The sequence below is a fragment of the Dendropsophus ebraccatus genome, chromosome 12 (genome assembly GCF_027789765.1).
Source record: "Dendropsophus ebraccatus isolate aDenEbr1 chromosome 12, aDenEbr1.pat, whole genome shotgun sequence".
Taxonomy (NCBI): domain Eukaryota; kingdom Metazoa; phylum Chordata; class Amphibia; order Anura; family Hylidae; genus Dendropsophus; species Dendropsophus ebraccatus.
This window is the reverse complement of record NC_091465.1, coordinates 58,098,685-58,118,649: the sequence shown is the minus strand read 5'-3', so window position 1 is coordinate 58,118,649 and position 19,965 is coordinate 58,098,685. Positions and strand designations below refer to the sequence as shown.

At 43.3% G+C, this 19,965-nt stretch overlaps 1 protein-coding gene across 3 annotated transcripts in view; it reads left to right on the top strand.

Moving 5' to 3' along the window:
• The window catches only part of USP2 (ubiquitin specific peptidase 2), a 97,874-nt gene that overhangs the window by 55,029 nt on the left and 22,880 nt on the right, over window positions 1-19,965 (top strand). For 2 of the 3 annotated variants that reach the window (XM_069947808.1, XM_069947807.1), the window contains exon 3: window positions 19,734-19,784. In XM_069947808.1, coding sequence (XP_069803909.1) covers window positions 19,734-19,784 — 51 coding nt within the window. Of the gene's footprint in view, window positions 1-13,586; window positions 13,873-19,733; window positions 19,785-19,965 lie in introns of those variants that run through there. The other variant, XM_069947809.1, reaches the window with a different exon arrangement.

The following is a 19,965-nucleotide window of genomic DNA, read 5'->3' as shown; positions in this document are numbered from 1 at the left end:
AATCTACTGTATTTAACAAAAAAAAACTCTCAGGAGAAACCCTGAACTGTGAAAGGGGTTAAACATTTTGGATTACTAACCCTCCTAAACTGTCCTAAGACAGTGGCACTGAACTATTTTTTTAACAAGTGCTAGGGAGGTGAGGATAAAAGAAATAACATACTCTTACATCCATGCACTCCAGCGCTGGTGGCCAGGTACTGCTGCTCTGGTTTCAGGACACTTCCTGGTCTGAGACGGGACCTGGTTGGTAATATGTGTGGTCTGCTCAGCCTGTTGGCTATAGCCAGTAACAGGATGAGCTAGCCACACACGTCACGACGCAGGCCCTGGCTCAGACCAGGAAGCGGCTGGGGACCAGAGCAGCGGTATGTGGCCACCATCGCTGGAGTGGGGAGAGGTAAGAGTATGTTATTTCTTTTATTCTCCCCCTTTTTAGCACTTGTTAAAAAATAGCTTTGCCCAGACTTCTCCTTTTAACATTGAAAAAGGCATCTATAGTTTTCCCTATCACTTGCTGCATCTGTAGCATCATCAGGGAATGATCTCATAACCCTAATAACGCTGTGCATGCAGCAAAATATGTTGAAGAACCATAGTTGTGTCAATTAAAATTTTAATTGCCCTTTCCCAGTCAGACAGTGCCACTTGATGCCTAATGGGGTTGCTGAAAGGATGCGGGCTTGACCCCACTGATCAATTAAATGCTACAGCCTTCTTCATAAAGTCAATATCTGTCCAGTTCGGAGATCACTTTTCCACTACAAATGCACCATGGTGGATTACCTCTTCTCTTGCCATTATGACAGTTTTCACCAGTCAGCTGTGGAGAGTGCTATCCGTCCAACAGGTCAGATCTTTCCTGTTGGACAAACTATCTACTTTTCTGGAGACTTGCTTCTTCAAGAGTTCACAGTCTCACCATAACTATATTTAGGCCTTATTCACACGTCCCGTAATTTACGGATCCGTATTTCCGTATCCAAGTTAGTGCACATTGATGTCTATTGGGCAATACACACCATCAGTAGATTACAAGGATGCAAACTAATGCTGGGAAAAAAAGGACACGTCCTAGTGTGGACCCAGATTTATTTTACGGATACTCTCATATAAATCAATGTTATCCACTATTTTTTACGGATTGCTACCTGTTTGGCATCCGTATTTCCGTAAAAAAAATACGGACGACTCAAAGGTCATAAGGTTGTGTTTCTAAGCAACCACAGTCGGGAAGAAGGAGCTGCAGAAGCACAGGTGCTGCAAACAGAAAGAGAATGAACTAATTAATTAACAGAACTGTCTCACAATAAAGCAAACAAGAAATGGCACAGTAAAATGGCTGACAAGCGATTATGTGACTTATTTTAGGGGTTTGCCATGCTGGTGCTAGTTTTTTTTAAACCTACTCAACTTTATTAACTAGTACTTTCCAGTCAGCAAAAAAAAAAAACGAATTTACGGAAATACGGATGCAATACTGATGCCCAATCCATAATTTTTAGTGGATTGTACGGGTCGTATTTAGGGACCAGAAAAAATTACTGAATGTGTGAACAAGGCCTTACTTTGAATACCAATATGGAAAAATTATGTTATCACGTGAATTTGTAATGATTTTGGTGGCTATAGATGTGTAAGCTCTGGAGAAGGCAGCATGATTCTGGAGTGTTCATCCTGTCGATAAACAAGGCTCAGTATAGCACATTCTGTCACACTGCCTGGATCTTCATTACATAATATAGAATGAATAAAGCATGTTTATGAGACTCATAAATAACTAAACTGTACGTCTTACCAGTTTTATTACTCACATTAAAAACTGTCTCCACTGTTGATTTTCTGATAGACAATTCAAATACTTGCCTATAGTTATGAATAGTAATATAGTCTTTTGAAGTTCTACATACATGAGAGTATCTGAATTGCGCCTTTTAATTGCCTGAAAACTTGAATTTCTTGAAGTACTTGAACTTGAAGTATTCTGGATGCTTGTTATAAAAGATATACAGGAACAGATTAGGAAATTATTTCTCTGGGGCAGGCGTCCCCAGCCTTTGTCCTTTGTAAAGCGCATTCGACTTTAAAGGGAACCTGTCACCCCCCGTGCCAGGGTGACAGGCTCCCGACCCCCCGTTAGAGCCCCCTATACTCACCTAATCCCGCCGGGTCCCACTTCTGGAGGTGGTCGGGTGACGGAGATCTCAGCCGCTGCAGCCCGGCGCGCGCACTGAGAGATGAGTCCAACACCCATAGAGAATGACGGAGCGCTGGACTCTCCTGTTATGTATACAGTGAATCAAGTCTCAGGACACCCAGAAATAAAAGGGAGAATGACATAATTGAATACCCCAACTAATAATGGGTGGAGGACCTATCTTTTAGAAATATCTGTCTGTCTGGCATAATCCAAAAATAGGTTTTCAGCAGCACAAGAAAAAAAAATGTATGTGGTTGCAAGTCTCACCAAACAGGACCCAGGTTCGTATGAAATATCCAAGAAGATGAAGGAGACTGCACTTTCAAAAGAATATCCACTTTTAATAACACCAAGGCAACGTTTCGGCTATATGTGTAGGCTTTCTCAAGCAGTGATAGTCTCAGGACACCCAGAAACGAAAGGGAGAATGACATAATTGAATACCCCAGCTAGTAACTATATTTTAGGACTATCTGTCTGTCTGGAATATCACTACCATCTTGGATCAAGGGCAAAAAGACCAAAGACTGGAATTGTCTAATTAATTAACCAGATTTGCGGTGGTTCAAAATGAACAAAGCAACTTTCTGTGTTGATAACTTTTGTACCACAAGAGTTATTGCTAATCTGATTATGGCAATCAATTTCTAAAACAATTCTGGTCTTTGATATGCGAATGATTACATTATTATATTACACTATGTAACACAAGTTTTGTTCCCACTTTTTTAATGTTATATTAAAATTGCTTATGTCTAAAACAAATTATAAATTGTTTACGTTCATCATAAACTTCGCTTTTGTGACCACGGCAACGAAAATTATGAATTTTTAGTATAGAAACAGACAATTTGCATCTTCTCATTTATACAGTCAGACTAAGAACACTATAGGCTTTGCAAATTTACACAGATTACCAAAAACTGTTTAGAAGTGTGTGTTTTTCCGAGATTTACGACTATACTGCAAATCAGATTCACAAATCAATCCCTGAATATAGTCGCCCATCATGTTCTTGTTATATTGTCCTTGGTAACCTGTGGTAGTGCGCTTTACTATCCCGGCTGTCCCAAAGGCAAAACAAGCAAAGATACTTAGTAAAACCACCTTGGAGGCCCATCAGGAATGACAACATTTTGAAATCTCCAATAACTTCCCAGCCGTACTCATAATACTTCAAGGCACCTAGCAACATCTTGACACTGGTGTATTCCTCTTTCAGGTGCAATCCCAACCAATTAGATCATGTCTCTCAGGAAGGGTTATAGAGGCCCTATATAACTGTAGTTATACAGCTACCTACAATTCTAGACAGTCCCAGAAAGTTCTAGATAATTCTGGACAGTTCTAGAAACTTCTTGATAATTATCATACTATTAGGACCAACAGCTATTTAATTGTACAAGTATTTTCCTGATATAGTGATGCACTCCTCTGCAGAAACTGACAGACTGTGCTATAAGTCAATGGGGCCCAAAGAGCTACACTGCTGCTGAGGCTATAAACAAATGAAGGAAAGTATATACTGTATGCAGATAGATAGATACCTACTGTGTTTCCCACGAAAATAAGACCTTATATAATTATAAATATAAGTGCCTGATTAAATTTTTGTTCTCTAAAAGGCATTATGTCTTTTTGGGGGTATGTCTTATTACTCTTCCCCCGGCTGGTGGGAGAGAAATAAGACATCCCCCCGGACCTCCCCAGAATACTAGAGGGCTTCAGCAGTGGGACTTGGCGACGGGGTGGGCAGCGGCATGCATCAAGCAGCAGGGCATGTGCGTTGGGACATGCAACAGTGGGACGCGCCGAGGGTGTGGGGGCCCATGGTGCCCCATGGCACAGGTAAAGAGCAGTACAGGACATGTAGTATCACACTGTAGAGGAGAAGAGGAGAAACTAGACAGCCAATCACTGTAGCACTTCAGTTTAGGTCTTTACCACTTCTTTTGGTCGATCATCTAGTTATTGATATATGCAGCAGATCTGGACTGTCTGTAGCATTGTATGTTGAGTCTGGTCTCAAGTTACCATGGTCTAAAAAGGACCATTGTATGTTGAAAATATTGTAACCTGAGGTCATTGTAAGTTGAGGGGCCACTGTATTGTTTTCTTAGCTTGGTTGCCATGTGCTGTCTAAATCTTGTCCAGTCTGTCTTAAAAGGGTTTATCACTTTTGAAAGTTCTTCTGAATAAATGGACAGTTCTGCTTAGTGAGTTTTCTAGAGTTTTCTGGTCACTCTGTGGTCCTACTGTGTGTTGTTCGCATTTTATTTGAGCTATACCGCAAAACTATTACTCCCTGCAAGACAACTACTGCCATCTGTCACTGACATCTAATAGCAAATGGCCAATTTTTTCCACTTATAACACTTCATATTATATGAAATACATTTGAGCTTGTATACATTTTCTGTGCTACTGCTGATTGGTTGCACTATTCTGCCGTTCAATAAGTCCTGGTAGTATATACTGAATTTAATGTCAGCTGAAAATGATCACATTGTCCATCTACTGAAGACTGTCCTCATATTTCCATTATATTTTTAAGCTAGGATAAATATATATTTATCTCACATACATTTAAATTCATGAACTGTGGATTTACCAACCGCATGTGCTGAAAGTTTGTTCCAAGTATGTACTGATCGCAGCGGGTCTCCGGACTCTAACTTTTTGTATGTCTTAATGATACACAGGGGCGTAACTAGAAATGGCTGGGCCCCATAGCAAACTTTTGATTGGGGCCCCCCCTCCTCTGACCGACCACTACGCCATCAACACACCCAGCTCTACACAGGTGTAGCTCTAACAGTGCAGATATATTTAGTGACTCACAGGGGACGTCTTCTCTGATCAGAGTTCTCCATTTTCATTTTCTTCTCCACCTGCCCTGGGCCATTATAAGAGCTTCTCCGAGCCACAAATCCACAGAATCTGCCAGACAGACATATTAGGCTCCTCACTCTGGCACCATCCTCATCTCTATACTAATTGCACATCTGTATTGGCCCCTTAAAGCCCTCTTTCAGTGCTTAGCCCTGACTCTTTGTAGTGTATGTGTGTGTATATATATATCCCTTATAGTATATGCCCCACTCTGTGTAGACACCTTATAGATGCTCCCTTGTTCAGTCCTCCGTATAGATGGCCATATGTGCATCTACTATAGTAGGGAGCCTCCCCTTTTGTGTCGCTTTATAGTAGATGACAACCTCTGTGCGTCCCCTATACAAGGGGTAGGGAACCTTGGCTGTTGCAAAACTACAACTCCCATCATGTGTGGACAGTCAAAGCTAAAGCTGTAGTTTTACAATAGCTGGAGAGTCAAGGTTCCCTATCCCTGCCCTATAGTGTATGCCCCCTTCTGTGCATTCCCCTTATAGATGACCCCTCTGTGTAGTCCACTACAGTAGATGCCCCCCTCTGTGCATGCCCTATTGAATACACCCCACCCCGCAGTGTAGTTCCCCTTATAGATGGCCCCTCTGTGTAGTTCCCCTTTTAGATGCCTCCTCTGTGTTGTCCTCCTTATAGATTGCCCCCTTATAGATGACCCCCGTGTTGTCCCCCTTACAAATGGCCCCCGTGTTATCCTTCCCTCATATAGATAGCTCCCTTATGTTGTCCATCCCCCATATAGCTAGCCCCCAGTGTTGTCCATCCCCCATATAGATATCCCCCAGTGTTGTTCGTCCCCCTATAGGTAGCCCCCAGTGTTGTCCATCACCCTATAGGCAGCCCCAGTGTTGTCCATCCCCCTATAGGCAGTCCCAGTCTTGTGCATCCCCCTATAGGCAGCCCCCAGTCTTGGGCATCCCCTATAGGCAGCCCCCAGTCTTGTGCATCCCCCTATAGGCAGCCCCCAGTCTTGTGCATCCCCAGCCCTATAGCCCCCAGTGTTGTTCCTCCCCCATATAGCCCCAGTGTTATACCTCCCCCATATCGCCCCCAGTGTTGTTCCTCCCTCATATAGCCCTCAGTGTTGGGCATCCCCATACAGCCCCCAGTGTTGTTGTTCCTCCCCCATATAGCCCCCAGTGTTGTTGTTCCCCCCCATATAGCCCCCAGTGTTGTTGTTCCTCCCCCATATAGCCCCAGTGTTTTTGTTCCTCCCCCATATATATATAGCCCCCAGTGTTGTTGTTCCTCCCCCATATAGACCCCAGTGTTGTTGTTCCTCCCCCATATAGCCCCCAGTGTTTTTGTTCCTCCCCCATATATATATATATATATATATATAGCCCCCAGTGTTGTTGTTCCTCCCCCATATATATAGCCCCCAGTGTTGTTGTTCATCCCCCATATAGCCCCCAGTGTTGTTGTCTCTTCTTCAGTGTGCGCGGCGGCTGGGACTTGCGGTACAGAGAGTGACGCGCTCTTTGAACCGGATGTCCCAGGCGCCGCGGCACACGCAAGTGATGGCGCTGCGTGGGACTCGACCAGGGAGCTGCTCATCGGACGGGTCCGGGTCGACACTCTTGTGATCGCAAGCAAAACGCTGCTTGCGGTCCCAAGAGTGATTGACAGGGCGGGAAGCCTATGGCTTCTCGCGCTGTCAATTAGAACACTGAACACCCGAGAGGCCCGCTCGGCCACAGGGTGCTGCAGGCGGTCAGTTTCGGGGGCCAAGGCCTCGGGCCCCCAGATGCTAGAGGCCCCGTAGCGTCCGCTCCGACGGTAGTTCCGCCAGTGATGATACATCAAAATGCATATATCCATGCTTGCAGTTTCTGTATGCCTATTACAGGAGCATCGCATACATACCATGTATGTGTGACCCTTGAAAAAAACAATAGTTTTCCCAAGCATACTCAGGCTGAGCACATGGAGAGCTGCTAATTAGTAGCAATGGTAATATGAAAGAATACTCAGGGCCGATTCTAGCTTTTCTGCCGCCTGAGGCGAGAACTGACAAAGCGCCCCTCACCCCCCCCCCCCCCCCCCCCCGACCCAGGGACCTCAGAGCGAGAAGAAGATCCAGGGAGAGAAAATCCAGGACAGGCACAGTGCAGCAGTTTGTATGGGACAGCACTATAGATAACAGTGTGCGCCATGCATGACCAGATTTTTTAACTGTTTGAGCCAATATGGGCCCCCTGAGAGCTTCAAAACAAACAACAATCTGCAACTGCTGATCTCTGACCTCAGGAGCCAGAGAAGAGCCATAAAACGGGCTGCTCTGTTAACTCTTTCAGTCCTGCAGAATGTAGAGTATTACTGTGCATCACTTACATTCTGCAATACAGAAAGAGTTAACAGCAGAGCAGAACATTACTTTGATGCCTCTTCTCCTGCTCTTGCACTATGCTGAGGTCAGCTCGGAGTTCGGCAGGGCAGAGAAGACATAATATAGCGTCCCCGCTGCTGTTAACTTTTCCTTTTCTGCAGTGTGTAAGTGATGAAGAGTATAACTCTGCATTATTGAAAGGGATAACAGCAGAAGACACTATATCTATGTTTTATGTGATGTGAATACCTGTGAATACGAAGCTTCCAGTGTCTCCGCAGCGCTTCTCATGAGGCGACTGACAGGAAACACGGCTGGGCACTGAGCCGTAACTAGTTGTAATGATAAGGACACAGGACGCTGATGCCGCCCCCCTCAAGGGCTGTGTTATCTGCCGCCTGAGGCGAACACTTCACCTCGCCTCATGGCAGAGACGGGCCTGAGAATACTCATCTGTGGACAGCTAGAACAGGGTTATTACCATGCGTCAGAACAGAGCAGGGTGCTTGCTGGATGTTGAGAGACCTATTGTCATGGGGCCATAGGGGAAATATTTCTTCTTGAAGAGGGTGTTGTAAAAACATATGGAGACATTTTTGGGAAGAAAGGATAAGAAAGCAGCAATCCTTAAACAGTCATGTTACTCATATGGCCTGAAAATTTACTTTGTAAACATACCGCACTATATGTAAATGATAATATATGTGTATATATATATATATATATATATATATATATATATATATATAATTATATATATATATATACACTATAATTTAAGTAGGCATTGGGGCCATCCTCAGTTTTGGCTGGTGATAAACATGCCTCTCTGGGAGCGTTGAGGCTCAGGGATGGCCCATCTGTGATGCTGCTGGCTCCTGTGCTAAGGAGGCGTTATTACACTGGATGTTTTCTGCCAGCAGGGACTGCTTCACTGCTCAGAACGGCCCCTAGTTCAGTATAATATTCATACAGCACAGGAGATTTACAAAGCATGTTTTAGGCCATATAAGTAACACTGTCACCCATTACTTATATGGGTGCACTGGGGGCTATATTGCACAGTATTATAGCTGCAGAGACAATTTTCTTGGAATCCAGTTTGGGTGGGGTTTTGAAACTCAGTTCCATTAAAGTAAATAGAGCTTAATTGCAAACTGCACCTGAACTGGAGACAACAGTAGGGGGGAAAGTGGCCATGTTTTTGTAGCACTGGATAATCCCTTTAAAAAGTAGTATAAACTAGTGACAAAGAAGCTGAACAGAATGATGTATCACTGACATTGTTCTGTGCAGCCCATTCACAGATACCCCAGGGCTCAGACCGCGTTTTTCCATATGTTTAATGTATACGTTAAAAGGGAAAAAAATGGATGCAAAAAATGATGCTGCTGCTCGTCATACTGCATAATGTTTTCCATTAATTTATATTATTAAAAAAGGATTTTTTTAATGCACGTACTGAAACGAAAACTGTAAAACTGATGGAAAAACACAGTGTAAAGCAAGTCATATCCGCCTTAAAAGGACTCTAAGCACCACACACTATTCCTCTCCATTATGTGCATGTGCTTAGTGGTCCTCCATATTTATGAGACTGGCTGCCTATACTGTGTATACATACTGTGATAGGCAGACGGTTGTCAATCAGCAGTCAGAGGGTGGAGGGAGTGGCATGACATGAAGACCGTTCTCCTACATATCAGTAATACATTATTCTGTTAAGCATTTCTGTGAAAACTTTATGCTGCCCAATTCTGTTCACTAAAAAAAACTGATGCCACAAAGTGCCAGAGATTTGCAATTTACTTCTATTAAAAAAACTTAAGTCTTCCAGTGCTTATAAGCTGCTGTATGTCCTACAGGAAGTGGAGTATTCTTTCCAGTGTGGAGAGCTGGAGAGGTTTTCTATGAGGATTTGCTGCTGCTCTGGACAGTTCCTGACAGTTCCTGAGGTGGCAGCAGAGAGCACTGTGTCAGACTGGAAAGGATACACCACTTCCTGCAGGACATACAGTAGCTCATAGTGTGCCACTAAATGTACTTTGCAATGACAGGCTTAATTTTTGCATAAAGTATGCTGTGAAAGCAGAAAAAAATTATATGTGTGGTGAAATTGAAAATAAAATATATATTTTTTTTTCATTTGGGGGGGTTTTGTTTACGCCGTTCACTCGAGGGTAAAACTGACTTGTTATACATGTTTCTTAAGTCTGTATGGTTACTACGATATGTAAGTTGTGTAACTTTTATTTTATTTGGTGGCTTTTAAAAAAATTAAAACCTTTTTTAAAAAATAAATGTTCCTTAAAGGGGTAGTGCGGTCTAAGACATTTTTTCAGTTAATAACACACATTACAAAGTTATACAACATTGTAATGTGTGTTATTTAAGTGAATGGCCATGTTCCCCCCGCCCCCGGCTGCGGACCTGGAAGTGTGATGCAGTATACTTACGTTATCACTGTCGACCCCCCAGCCACCATCTTGGGACAAATACGTAATCTTCAGGAGGCCGGCCTGACTGCTCCAGCCCTCCCTCATGCCGGCCCCCCTCCAGCGCGTCATCAGCTGCTCAGCCGCGATTGGCTGAGCATAACAGTGCTCAGCCAAGAACTTATGACGTAAGTATACTGCATCACACTTCCGTGTCCACGACCGGGGGGGGGGGGCATGGGGAAGGGGGCCATTCACTTGAATAACACACATTACAATGTATAACTTTGTAATGTGTTTTAGTGTCTTAGACTGCACTACCCCTTTAAAGTTGCTCTATTACCATGCTATAACGCTTTTATCCTTTGGTCTATGGGGCTGTATGTGGTGTCATTTTTTGTGCCATCATCTCTACTTTCTATCGGTACCTTGTTTGTGTATATGCGACTTTTTATCTAAATTTTTCAAAATTTGATGCGACCAAAAATATGCAATTTTGCATATCGGAATTTCTTTGCGCTTGCGCTGTTTACTGTGCGAGATCAGGAATATGGTAATTCAATAGTTCGGGCGATTACGCACATAGCGATACCAAATATGTATTTATTTATTTATTTTTATTTATAAAATGGAAAAATTGGGGTGATTTAAACTTTTATTAGGGGAGGGGCCATGCAGCCCCCCTCTGATCGCCCCCAGCGACATCAGGGCGTACATGTATGCCCTGTGTAATTAAGGGGTTAATCACACCTTTTGAGCTGACCTCAAAATGATTGCTATGCTGGGTTCACACTGCATATTTCCTATCCGTTTAATGTGTACGTTTAATGGAAAAAACAGATGCAAAAACGGATGCAATTGTGTGCCATCCGTTTAGATCCGTTTTTCCATTGAATTCGATTATAAATAAAAAAAATATATATATTGAAACAGTTGCATTTTTTAACATACACAAAAATAGGGTTGATTACGTTTGTCTGTATGTTAAAAGCAATCAATTAATAACGGATACGTTAAACGTAAACGGGGAAACTCAGTGTGAATACTGTCGTAATCATTGTGAAGTCTTTTCAGTGTAAACATTCATCGTTCACAGTATATAGATACAAACACAATTATGATTATTCACAGAATATTTACATATGTAATTACGATATTAATGATCGGATTAATGACTTTTCATAGCAATTTATCGTGTTATCTAAAATCCTATTGTTTACAAGAAAAAATCATTGCTTGTCAGTCGCTAAACAATAACTTAAAGGGACTCTGTCATCTCCAACCCACCCTCCTCAAAACCCAAGTCATCTATAGGGTGGGTTCAGACTGAGGAATTCTCGCGGAAAATGTCAGCGGAATTCCGTCAGCTGTCTGCCCGCACATCTGGGCACCTTTCCACCGGCCCCATAGACACCATTCTATGGGCCGGCGTATTCTGCTAGACGCTGAAAATGTCATGTCACTTCTTTCAGCGGATCGCGGAATACGCCGGCCCATAGAATGGTGTCCATGGAGCCGGCTGAAAAGCGCGTGCCCGTGCGGGCGGACAGCTGACGGAATTCCGCTGACATTTTCCACAAGAATTCCTCAGTCTGAACCCACCCATAAGTAGGATAAAGATTTCAAATCTGTAATTTGTAGCTTTCTACTCCTTTGGGTTTCACCATTGTAAGCCTACAAACTAGGCATGTTGATGCATAGAGAGGACTACTTAACGCAAGAATATAAGGGTGCATTCAGACTACGGAATCCGCATGGAAACATCCTGCAGATTCTGCCGGTCGCGCTTGTCTCTCTGCCAGTACCATAGACTACATTCTATGCTCGGGCAGATTCCACTGTCCACCCAAAGAATTGACATGCCAATTCTTTGGACGCACATCGGAATTAGCCCGAGCCCAAAATGGAGTCCATGGCATGGGCAGAGAGTCAAGCAGGAGCGCATCACGGAATCTGCGGGAAGTTATCAGCGCAAATTCCTTAGTCGCGCCCTAATGCAGAGGACTACTTAGACTCCTTTATTTGTGGGCTTATAACAAAGGAATGCAAGAACATAGAAAGATAAACATTGTAGATATAGAATCAGCGCTGTATAATCTACTGATAACTAAAGTTAAGCTGATGTTTTAGAGGTGACAGAGTCCGCAATTTATCTATACATGTAAAAGGATACCTAACTATATAAATTTTTTTTACAAACACAAAAATGTGGTTGATCGTGTTTTTCTGTATGATAAAATTAAACATAGTGAAATGGACACAGATAATCGGATGGGAAAACGTAGTGTGAACTCAGTTTAACTGTATTGATCTTTACAACAAAGTTAACATGGCAAATTCTTGACCAAAAAGAAAGTTTTCAGGACTAAGGGTGGTATTCCCCAGGCCAAACAGGGCCCGATCAACGATGTAAACGAGCGCCGATCTGCTAGATCGGCGCTCGTTTACTGGGCCTATTCCACGGCCCGACAATTGTTAGCAAAGGCTGCAGGGACATCATTACCGATGTCCTTGCAGCCTTTGTTTCATACATTACCTGTCCAGGCGCAGGTCTTCTCCTCCCCCCGGTCCCGTGCGGCAGCAGCAGCTTCGGAGCGGTCTGACTGAACTGACAGAACGCTCAGCCAATCACTGGCCGCGGCGGTCCTGGCCAGTGATTGGCTGAGCGCTCTGTCAGCTCAGACAGGCCGCTCCGAAGCTGCTGCTGCCGCTTGGGTCCAGGAGAAGGAGGAGAACTGCAGCCTAGACAGGTAAAGTATGATGTTTGTGAAATCGTCGGTCGCCTGCCGCGCCCGCTATTCCACATAGCGATGCACGGATGGCGACCGATGATTTTAGGTTTAAACCTAAATAAACGATCAGCTAATGACATGATCATCGACTGATCGTTCTCTCTATTCCACGGAGCGATAATCGGCCAAATCGGGCCGCTTATCGCTCTGTGGAAGAGGCCCCTAAGTCCAAGGAGGTTACTAGGTGGTACATAACCAACTAGAGTTGACGTGCCCATGTTCTGTCACACATTAGCATATGCTGTACGTTCTGCGGGTTATATACTGGTCATTGCTAGTTATCAGTGTTCAATAGATTTAACGTGCCGGCCAGGTGCGTAACTAGAAATTACTTTCGTTTGAATGCCCCCCCCCCCCTTTCCCGACTGACCACTAAGGCCATCAGGTGTAGTCATAACTGCAAGCGCTGGTCAGGAGGGCTTTGAGTTAAAGGCTCCCTGATGGGGTGGGTATGGCTGCTACAGTGGTAGTTGCATCCCTGGTGCCCGCTGCCTGTATATACTACCATGTATATCACCAACCATTTTATGCCAGGTTGGTAAGGGTTACCCTCAAGTACATGGAGAAAAGAGGTATATGGCCTAATACAGGTATGTCAAGGGGGAAAAAAAGGGATAATTTAAAAATCGTCTGGGAAAGGAAAGTATTGCCATGAGGTGATGAATTTGGCGCCAGCTATGTGGTAACTGTACGTCCAGTTCTCATATGGCCGCTTCATACACTGATCTCCTGATGTAACGCGTATCGGTCGCTCAGTATTGGGCACTGATACCGCGGCTACATGTGTGTGTGTGACCGTGCGTCATGTTACATGTCCCCGGCCGCACATGTCCCGGAGGAGGAGCCGCTCGTTCCTCTCGGCTCCGGAGATTTCCCGCCCTCTGACGTCACGTCTTGTCACATTCCAGCGGCACCGGCCGGTGCTAATGGAGTGACGGTGGAGGGGGCGGGGCGCTGAGCGGGCTGCCCGGAGACACAAGTACTGCTGCCTGCACCCGCACTGCATGACTTACCGCACCGGCACAGCACACGCGTTTTCTGGAGGTCACCTGAGCCGTCTTTCAGCACCAGGGACATCTGTCTATGCCGTCCTCCTACACACTGACAATGCCTGGACTGGGATCCCGCAGCCGGCAGCAGCCGCAGCAGCAGCAGCTTCCTGGCGCAGTGGTGATCTCCAACCTGCTGGACTTCATGCTGCACAGGAACAAGGTGAGTGCACCGAGCTTTACCTGTCTGTGGGACATTGCACTGCTGCCTGGGGCTGCACCAGTGCCACACTACAACTCCCAGCAGTCACTGGGATACCATTTATACTGTATATAGATGCTACTGGGCTCCTGAGATCCTGTCACTGCACTGTACGTCTAGAAGACTCTAGATGCTGCTGGGGCATTGCTGGGATATGCCGCCAGTGCCTGGTTGGCTGCTCCATGATGCCAGCAGTGCCAGCACAGTCATGTGCCCCCTGACTTCCTCCAGTGCTGACCATGGAGACATCAGGAGGTGGTGTGCTGCCTTCCCTGTCTCCACTACCACTGTGCTGCAGATTGGACATATGTGGTGTATACTGACAATACACTGCTGGGGTGAACAGTGCCAGTGGATGCAGATTTTAACTAGGAAGAGACACAGATGTTGCAAGAATCATGGAAGGAAGCAATGGACTTTATTCCCCATGCAGCGCATTTAGATGCATGGCATGCATTGTTTCCAAGCAGTATTCCTGCGTCTACATTGAGGCTTTGCTTTAGCTCTATGGTAGGGTCCCCCAACCTGTGACTGTCAGGGCATGATGGGAGTTGTAGTTTTGCAGAAGCTGGATGGCCACAGGTAGCAGAACGATGCTCGAGGTATAAAGATGGGCAATATCTGTGCCTGGTTCCACTTGGAAATGCAGTGGTATGGCCGATCATTTACCACTTGGCTGAAGCTCACTGCCATGATGTATAAGTTATTTATTTTTTAATCACAATGACATATTGTTGGTGGGATCATGTATATGGATGATTGATAGGACGCTGTAGCTGGTCAGTCCTGTGTGTATGGACACCTTTACTACTTCTATTATAAGGCCAGAGACTAACACTTATTTTTCTGCCATTATTCTATACTTCTATTTTTATCTCTGAGTCTTACATCATTGTTACTATGTATGTACAGATGCAGTGACTCATGTATAATACAGGTGTTATATAATGTCGTGAAGCATCAGTGACTGCCGACTAGTGCAGAGTTTTTATTATATTCTTGATCCTGACCCCCAAGACTTGTGGCCAATGACAGATGAAGTGGGCCGTTACTGAAGAATGCTGTATTATCAGCTCCAGTGAACTTCTATCACCTTCTTGACCTTCTTCTGTGTGTGAACTGCGTGACTTTATGGTTCTTGCCAGGACTAGTATATTCCAGCTCTGCTGCCCTGGGATAATAGGAAGCGAAGGTGGAGCACAATTCTGTCAATCTGCTACAAGAATTAACCACTCTGACTTCTAAGAACTTTCATTTAGGCCCTGTGCACCTTACCATAGCTGGCTTTTTGCTGTACTTCATTCATTGTTATCCAAATCAACAATAAAAAGTATATACAGTATCCAGGTTTTAATAATCCTACTTGCTCATAACCATCACGGACTTATGATCTACATCATAACATCATCACACAGGACCAGTGCCCTATTATAAAACAATAGGCAGACATATATCCATTAATACGGGATGTTTGGCTAGAAGAAGCTTTCTGGCACACAGCTATTTAAAGGGAAACTATCAGCAGGTTACACGGAGAGAACCTGTTGATATCTCCCTATTGTGCACAGTGGCACTGAGGATGGAGGGAAGACTCTTACCTTTATCCTCATCACCATTCGTGTGCAGTTTTTAGTGTAATTCTGCATCTAGTAAGGCTGTTTGGCTCACTGGGGGCAAGGCTACTACCCCCCAGAGCACTAGCCTGGCCCGCACAACTGAAAATCATTAGAAGGAGCAGGCTGGCTGGGGGCGGATCAGTAGCCCCGTCCCAAGTTTTCCAAGCTGCCTTACCAGACACAGGATTACACTGCATGGAAATGGTGCTGATGATGAAGGTAAGAGTCTTGCCTTCCTCCTCCTCACCCTGTACGTAAAAGGCTGGAATAAAACAACATTTTCTCCTATCTACCTCTTCCAAGTATTGGAAGAGAGCGTGTGATACTCCCAATTGGTTTACTTTAGGGTACAAACCCACTTGACGTATTTGCTGCGTGAATCAGTCTTAAAAATAAGCAGGCAAAACGCAGGTTGGCTTTATACAATTGTTCTGCGTTAAAATACGCAATTGCGTATTTTTGAAGCGTGAAGCTACATGCGTTTTTCGCACAGGTTGTTAACAACTGATGCTTTGCTAACAACAAGCTTCACGCTTCAAAAATACACAATTGCGTATTTTAACGCAGAACAATCGTATAAAGCCAACCTGCGTTTTGCCTGCTTATTTTTAAGACTGATTCACGCAGCAAATACGTCAAGTGGGTTTGTACCCTAAAGATGATTATCATGTGGAAGAGAAAAAAATTATAGTTAAAAAAGGGATCTATAATTAAGAGTGTGTTGTGCCTCACTCTGGCACACCTCACCACTTCCTCCTCTTCTTCATATAATCAATGCTGCCCGACCTCCTGCTTGCCCAGCTGCCAGTCAGTATTTGCCAACAGTGGACTGATCTGCAATCAGATATAGTTGAACCTCCTAGCCTGTGTAGGAGCTGTGATCTTGTGGTAATTTGCCTGTCTAGAGACCAAAAACCAGCTTGTTTTCTTTGGTTCGATTCCCCTGATGGAAACAACATTTTTTTTTTCTTCATATTTGTAAAAGAATCATCTCCAAGTTAGTGATGAAAAAAATATATAGTGGTTTTAGGTTTTATTTTTTTATTTTTATCATCTCTGTATTACAAAAATAACTAATTTTGAAAACTATTTTTGACCTGGTTATGAATTATTTGCACTTTCAAAAATGGAAAAAAATAAATTACTAAATTTTATTTCTATCAGGAGAATCGAAACAAAGAAACCAAACTGGTGCTGGTCTCTAGACAGGTGATTTACCCCTTGACCAAAGGGTGGCACAAATGCTGAGCTACAACTCCTCTTTGACTTTTCATTACAGTAGGAAGGAGCTGTTACTATCATGAAATGGCCTAGGGTGCCTGATTATACACCTTGTTCTTGATACACACCTGTTTCCAATAGCGGTTAAAGTTTGATAGTTCATCAAATAGTCATATTCACAATCATCGCCTGATATTCACTCCCATTATGAAAGTTAGGTTCACGCCCATTTGACTATAAACTGACTTGTCATTCAAACTATAAACACACATATTGTGTGATTGAGAGAGCGTATCAAGAAAATATAAAAGGTGGAGGATTATGGAGGACAATGGAGATGCCCAGAATCATGACGACTAGTTGTGGGCTTATTTACACCTGCTGACAGGTGTAAAAGCCATTCTTGATACGTCTGCCCCAAGTTTGTTTTGTTTGTTTTTTGTTTTGTTTTTTTTTTTGTTTGTTTTTTTAGCTATTGAAAATCACCAAAGAAGTGTTAGAAGACAATAAAAATAATGCCACCGAATCACCAGCATGTACATTGAGTTTCTATGAAACACCAGCCGTGATGCCAATGTTTGTTTTACAAGCATAGAAAGTACAGTACGTTCAGTAACTTATTCTCGTAAAAGCTGTGACAGTCACTGTGTGCAGTTGAGTGGAGCGTGCCACAGCAGATCTCAGCCAGCAGTCTGTTAATCCTAAGGACAGTACTAGGCGAGAAGGTGTGTCAGGAAAATATGAGAGGTCTCTGAGATATCGACCCAAACTCAGACCGCAGGGTGTCCCTGATCTGTGGGTTGCTGTGATGATGGTAGTGGAAACCTTACAGATAGAACTGTAGGGTTCAGGCTTTAGGCCTTATTCACACATTCAATGATTTTTCAAGGTCGGTGGATGACGTTGGCAATCTACCTCCATGATTCGTGAAAAACCATCCATGATTGCATCCGTTTCCATGTTTTTTTTTTTTTTTTTTATGAATCTGTTTAAAGCTTTTTAAATTACACTGATTACATCATATCCATGTTTTTTACGGATTGCAAGGACGTCCGATCCATGCAATTCGTGAAAAACACAGATATCATAGACTTCAATGGGGAATCATTGCTGCCATCTCATCCGAGTTATGACATCTCCTGTTTTTTTCACGTCATGGATTGCGGATCCTTAAAAAAAAAAAGACAGTGTGAATAGCCCAATAGAAAGCAATAGGCTATAATACATCTGTGATCACAAACAACTTCACGGAACCTGTGAATAAGGCCTTAATGGCAACTCAATGCATCAAGGGGTTAAATGGTCAGAAGATGGTAAATTCTTGGCATGTTTGCTTTACAGAACGTGCTATTCAGCTGTTACCTCCGCTCCTCCTCTTTATTCAATTGTGCTGACTTCATCTAGTACACATGGTGCACTTTGTAACTTCTAGGAACTCCTCGAACAAACTGTATTTTAGTACATTTCCAGTTAAAATGCTTGAAATTCCTATTCTTACAGCCATCACCATTGTGAGAATAGGAGTGAAACTAAAGGTTCTGCCCACAGCATGTTATGTCTTTAGGCAGCTGTATGATGTCTAATGATATCCGGTCCCTAAAGCTTAAATCAATGACAATAGGCACATGATCTTCCTCGGATATTCTTTTTAGCTGCTAGCTATTGATATCTAATACATTTTGCATTATTATTATACTTATTATGCATTACATAGATTTTTCACTATTTCATTAAAAAAAAGTTATCGCCCAGTTTGTGAAAAGGACTGCGCCATTAAACAGACTGTCCCACACTTATCAATCTGCCCGAAATCAAAATTGTCTAGTTTTCCCCAGATCAACCAGTGGCAACTCCGATTTCATTCTACCAGAGTTTGCTAGGATATGAAAGCAGAGCTGTGATTGGTTAAGGGCAAAACCGGACAATTTTTATTTTGGGCATTGCGTTCACTTGTCTCCATAAACATGTACCTGTTATTGTCTCCACATGTCCTTATCCCAAAAGAGCTGTATATACTACTCTCTTGGAAGAAATTGGAGTGATGGCTGAAGATTCAGTTAGGACTTTATGACTCCCTGCAAGTGTTTGTGACCAAGGCAGCCAGAGGTCACTAAAATTAATGGACACCTTTAACAAATATCTAAAGTCGCTTACCAAGCTCTGGAGGGATCAACAGCATAATCGCGCTGAAACTTCCAGAGTCAGAACAATACAGCAGTAAAGTATAGAAGTGTTGTGGGATCTGTGTAGTGTTGATTGAGTAAATGAGATAACGGGTTTACAGTGCTGGAAACAATAGAGATTCAATGTCTCGAGGTTCAGTGCTCTAGAAACTGATTGTTCTGGAAACATAAGGAATAGAGTGGGCAATGCGTTTTACTATGGTATATTCTTAAAGGCTTTAGTAAATACATGCAAGACTGACTTTATGCTGCACTTTTACCATTGTATAAAAAACTAGATATAGGCAAGATTTACATCTGCATCACCCTCCATCAGAGATTCCCTTTGAATAAGTAGACAAATGTAGCAAGTAGTATGTCAACTGTTTGGATGGCGGAGTGCGCATGACACATTCAATTGAATGAATGTGACAGATGCAACTTCAAGCAGAGTGTGCTCCATAGACACTGCTTGAGATTCCGTAGTGTGAACGGCCCCTTTATAAAGAGAATACGGTAAGCTTTTGGAGGTATCTGACTCTTCATACATGTATGAGGAATCGGGACAAATGGCAAAACTACCATTTGTCAGACAGATAATGTATAGAAACCACATCACATTGTGCTATAGTCATTACCCTGCTTTATATTCCGTTTCTGTCTGTATTGCACTACCACACATTCTAAGATGTCTATTTTCTGGGGAAATTGCTGTTTTTTTTTCTTCCCCCACCCCCCACCCCCTTTCTGTCAATTCTAATTGACTTAATGTTCTTGACTTGCATGAGGCTAAACTAATCCCAATATGTTTAATGTCTTTCAGCCTGCCAAAGTGGTTCAAGGTTTGGTTGGATTGAGAAATCTTGGTAACACGGTAAGTCTTTGTATTATTGAAATATTCCACGGTCTGCATCCGTATTTAAATGTGAACCAGACACTTAGGACCCTATTACACGGGATCATTATTGTGCGAAAAATCATTCGGATTTAAACGATAATCGTTCTGTGTAATTGCAGGCAACGATCGAAAAATCGTTCGTATGTTGTTGATCGTT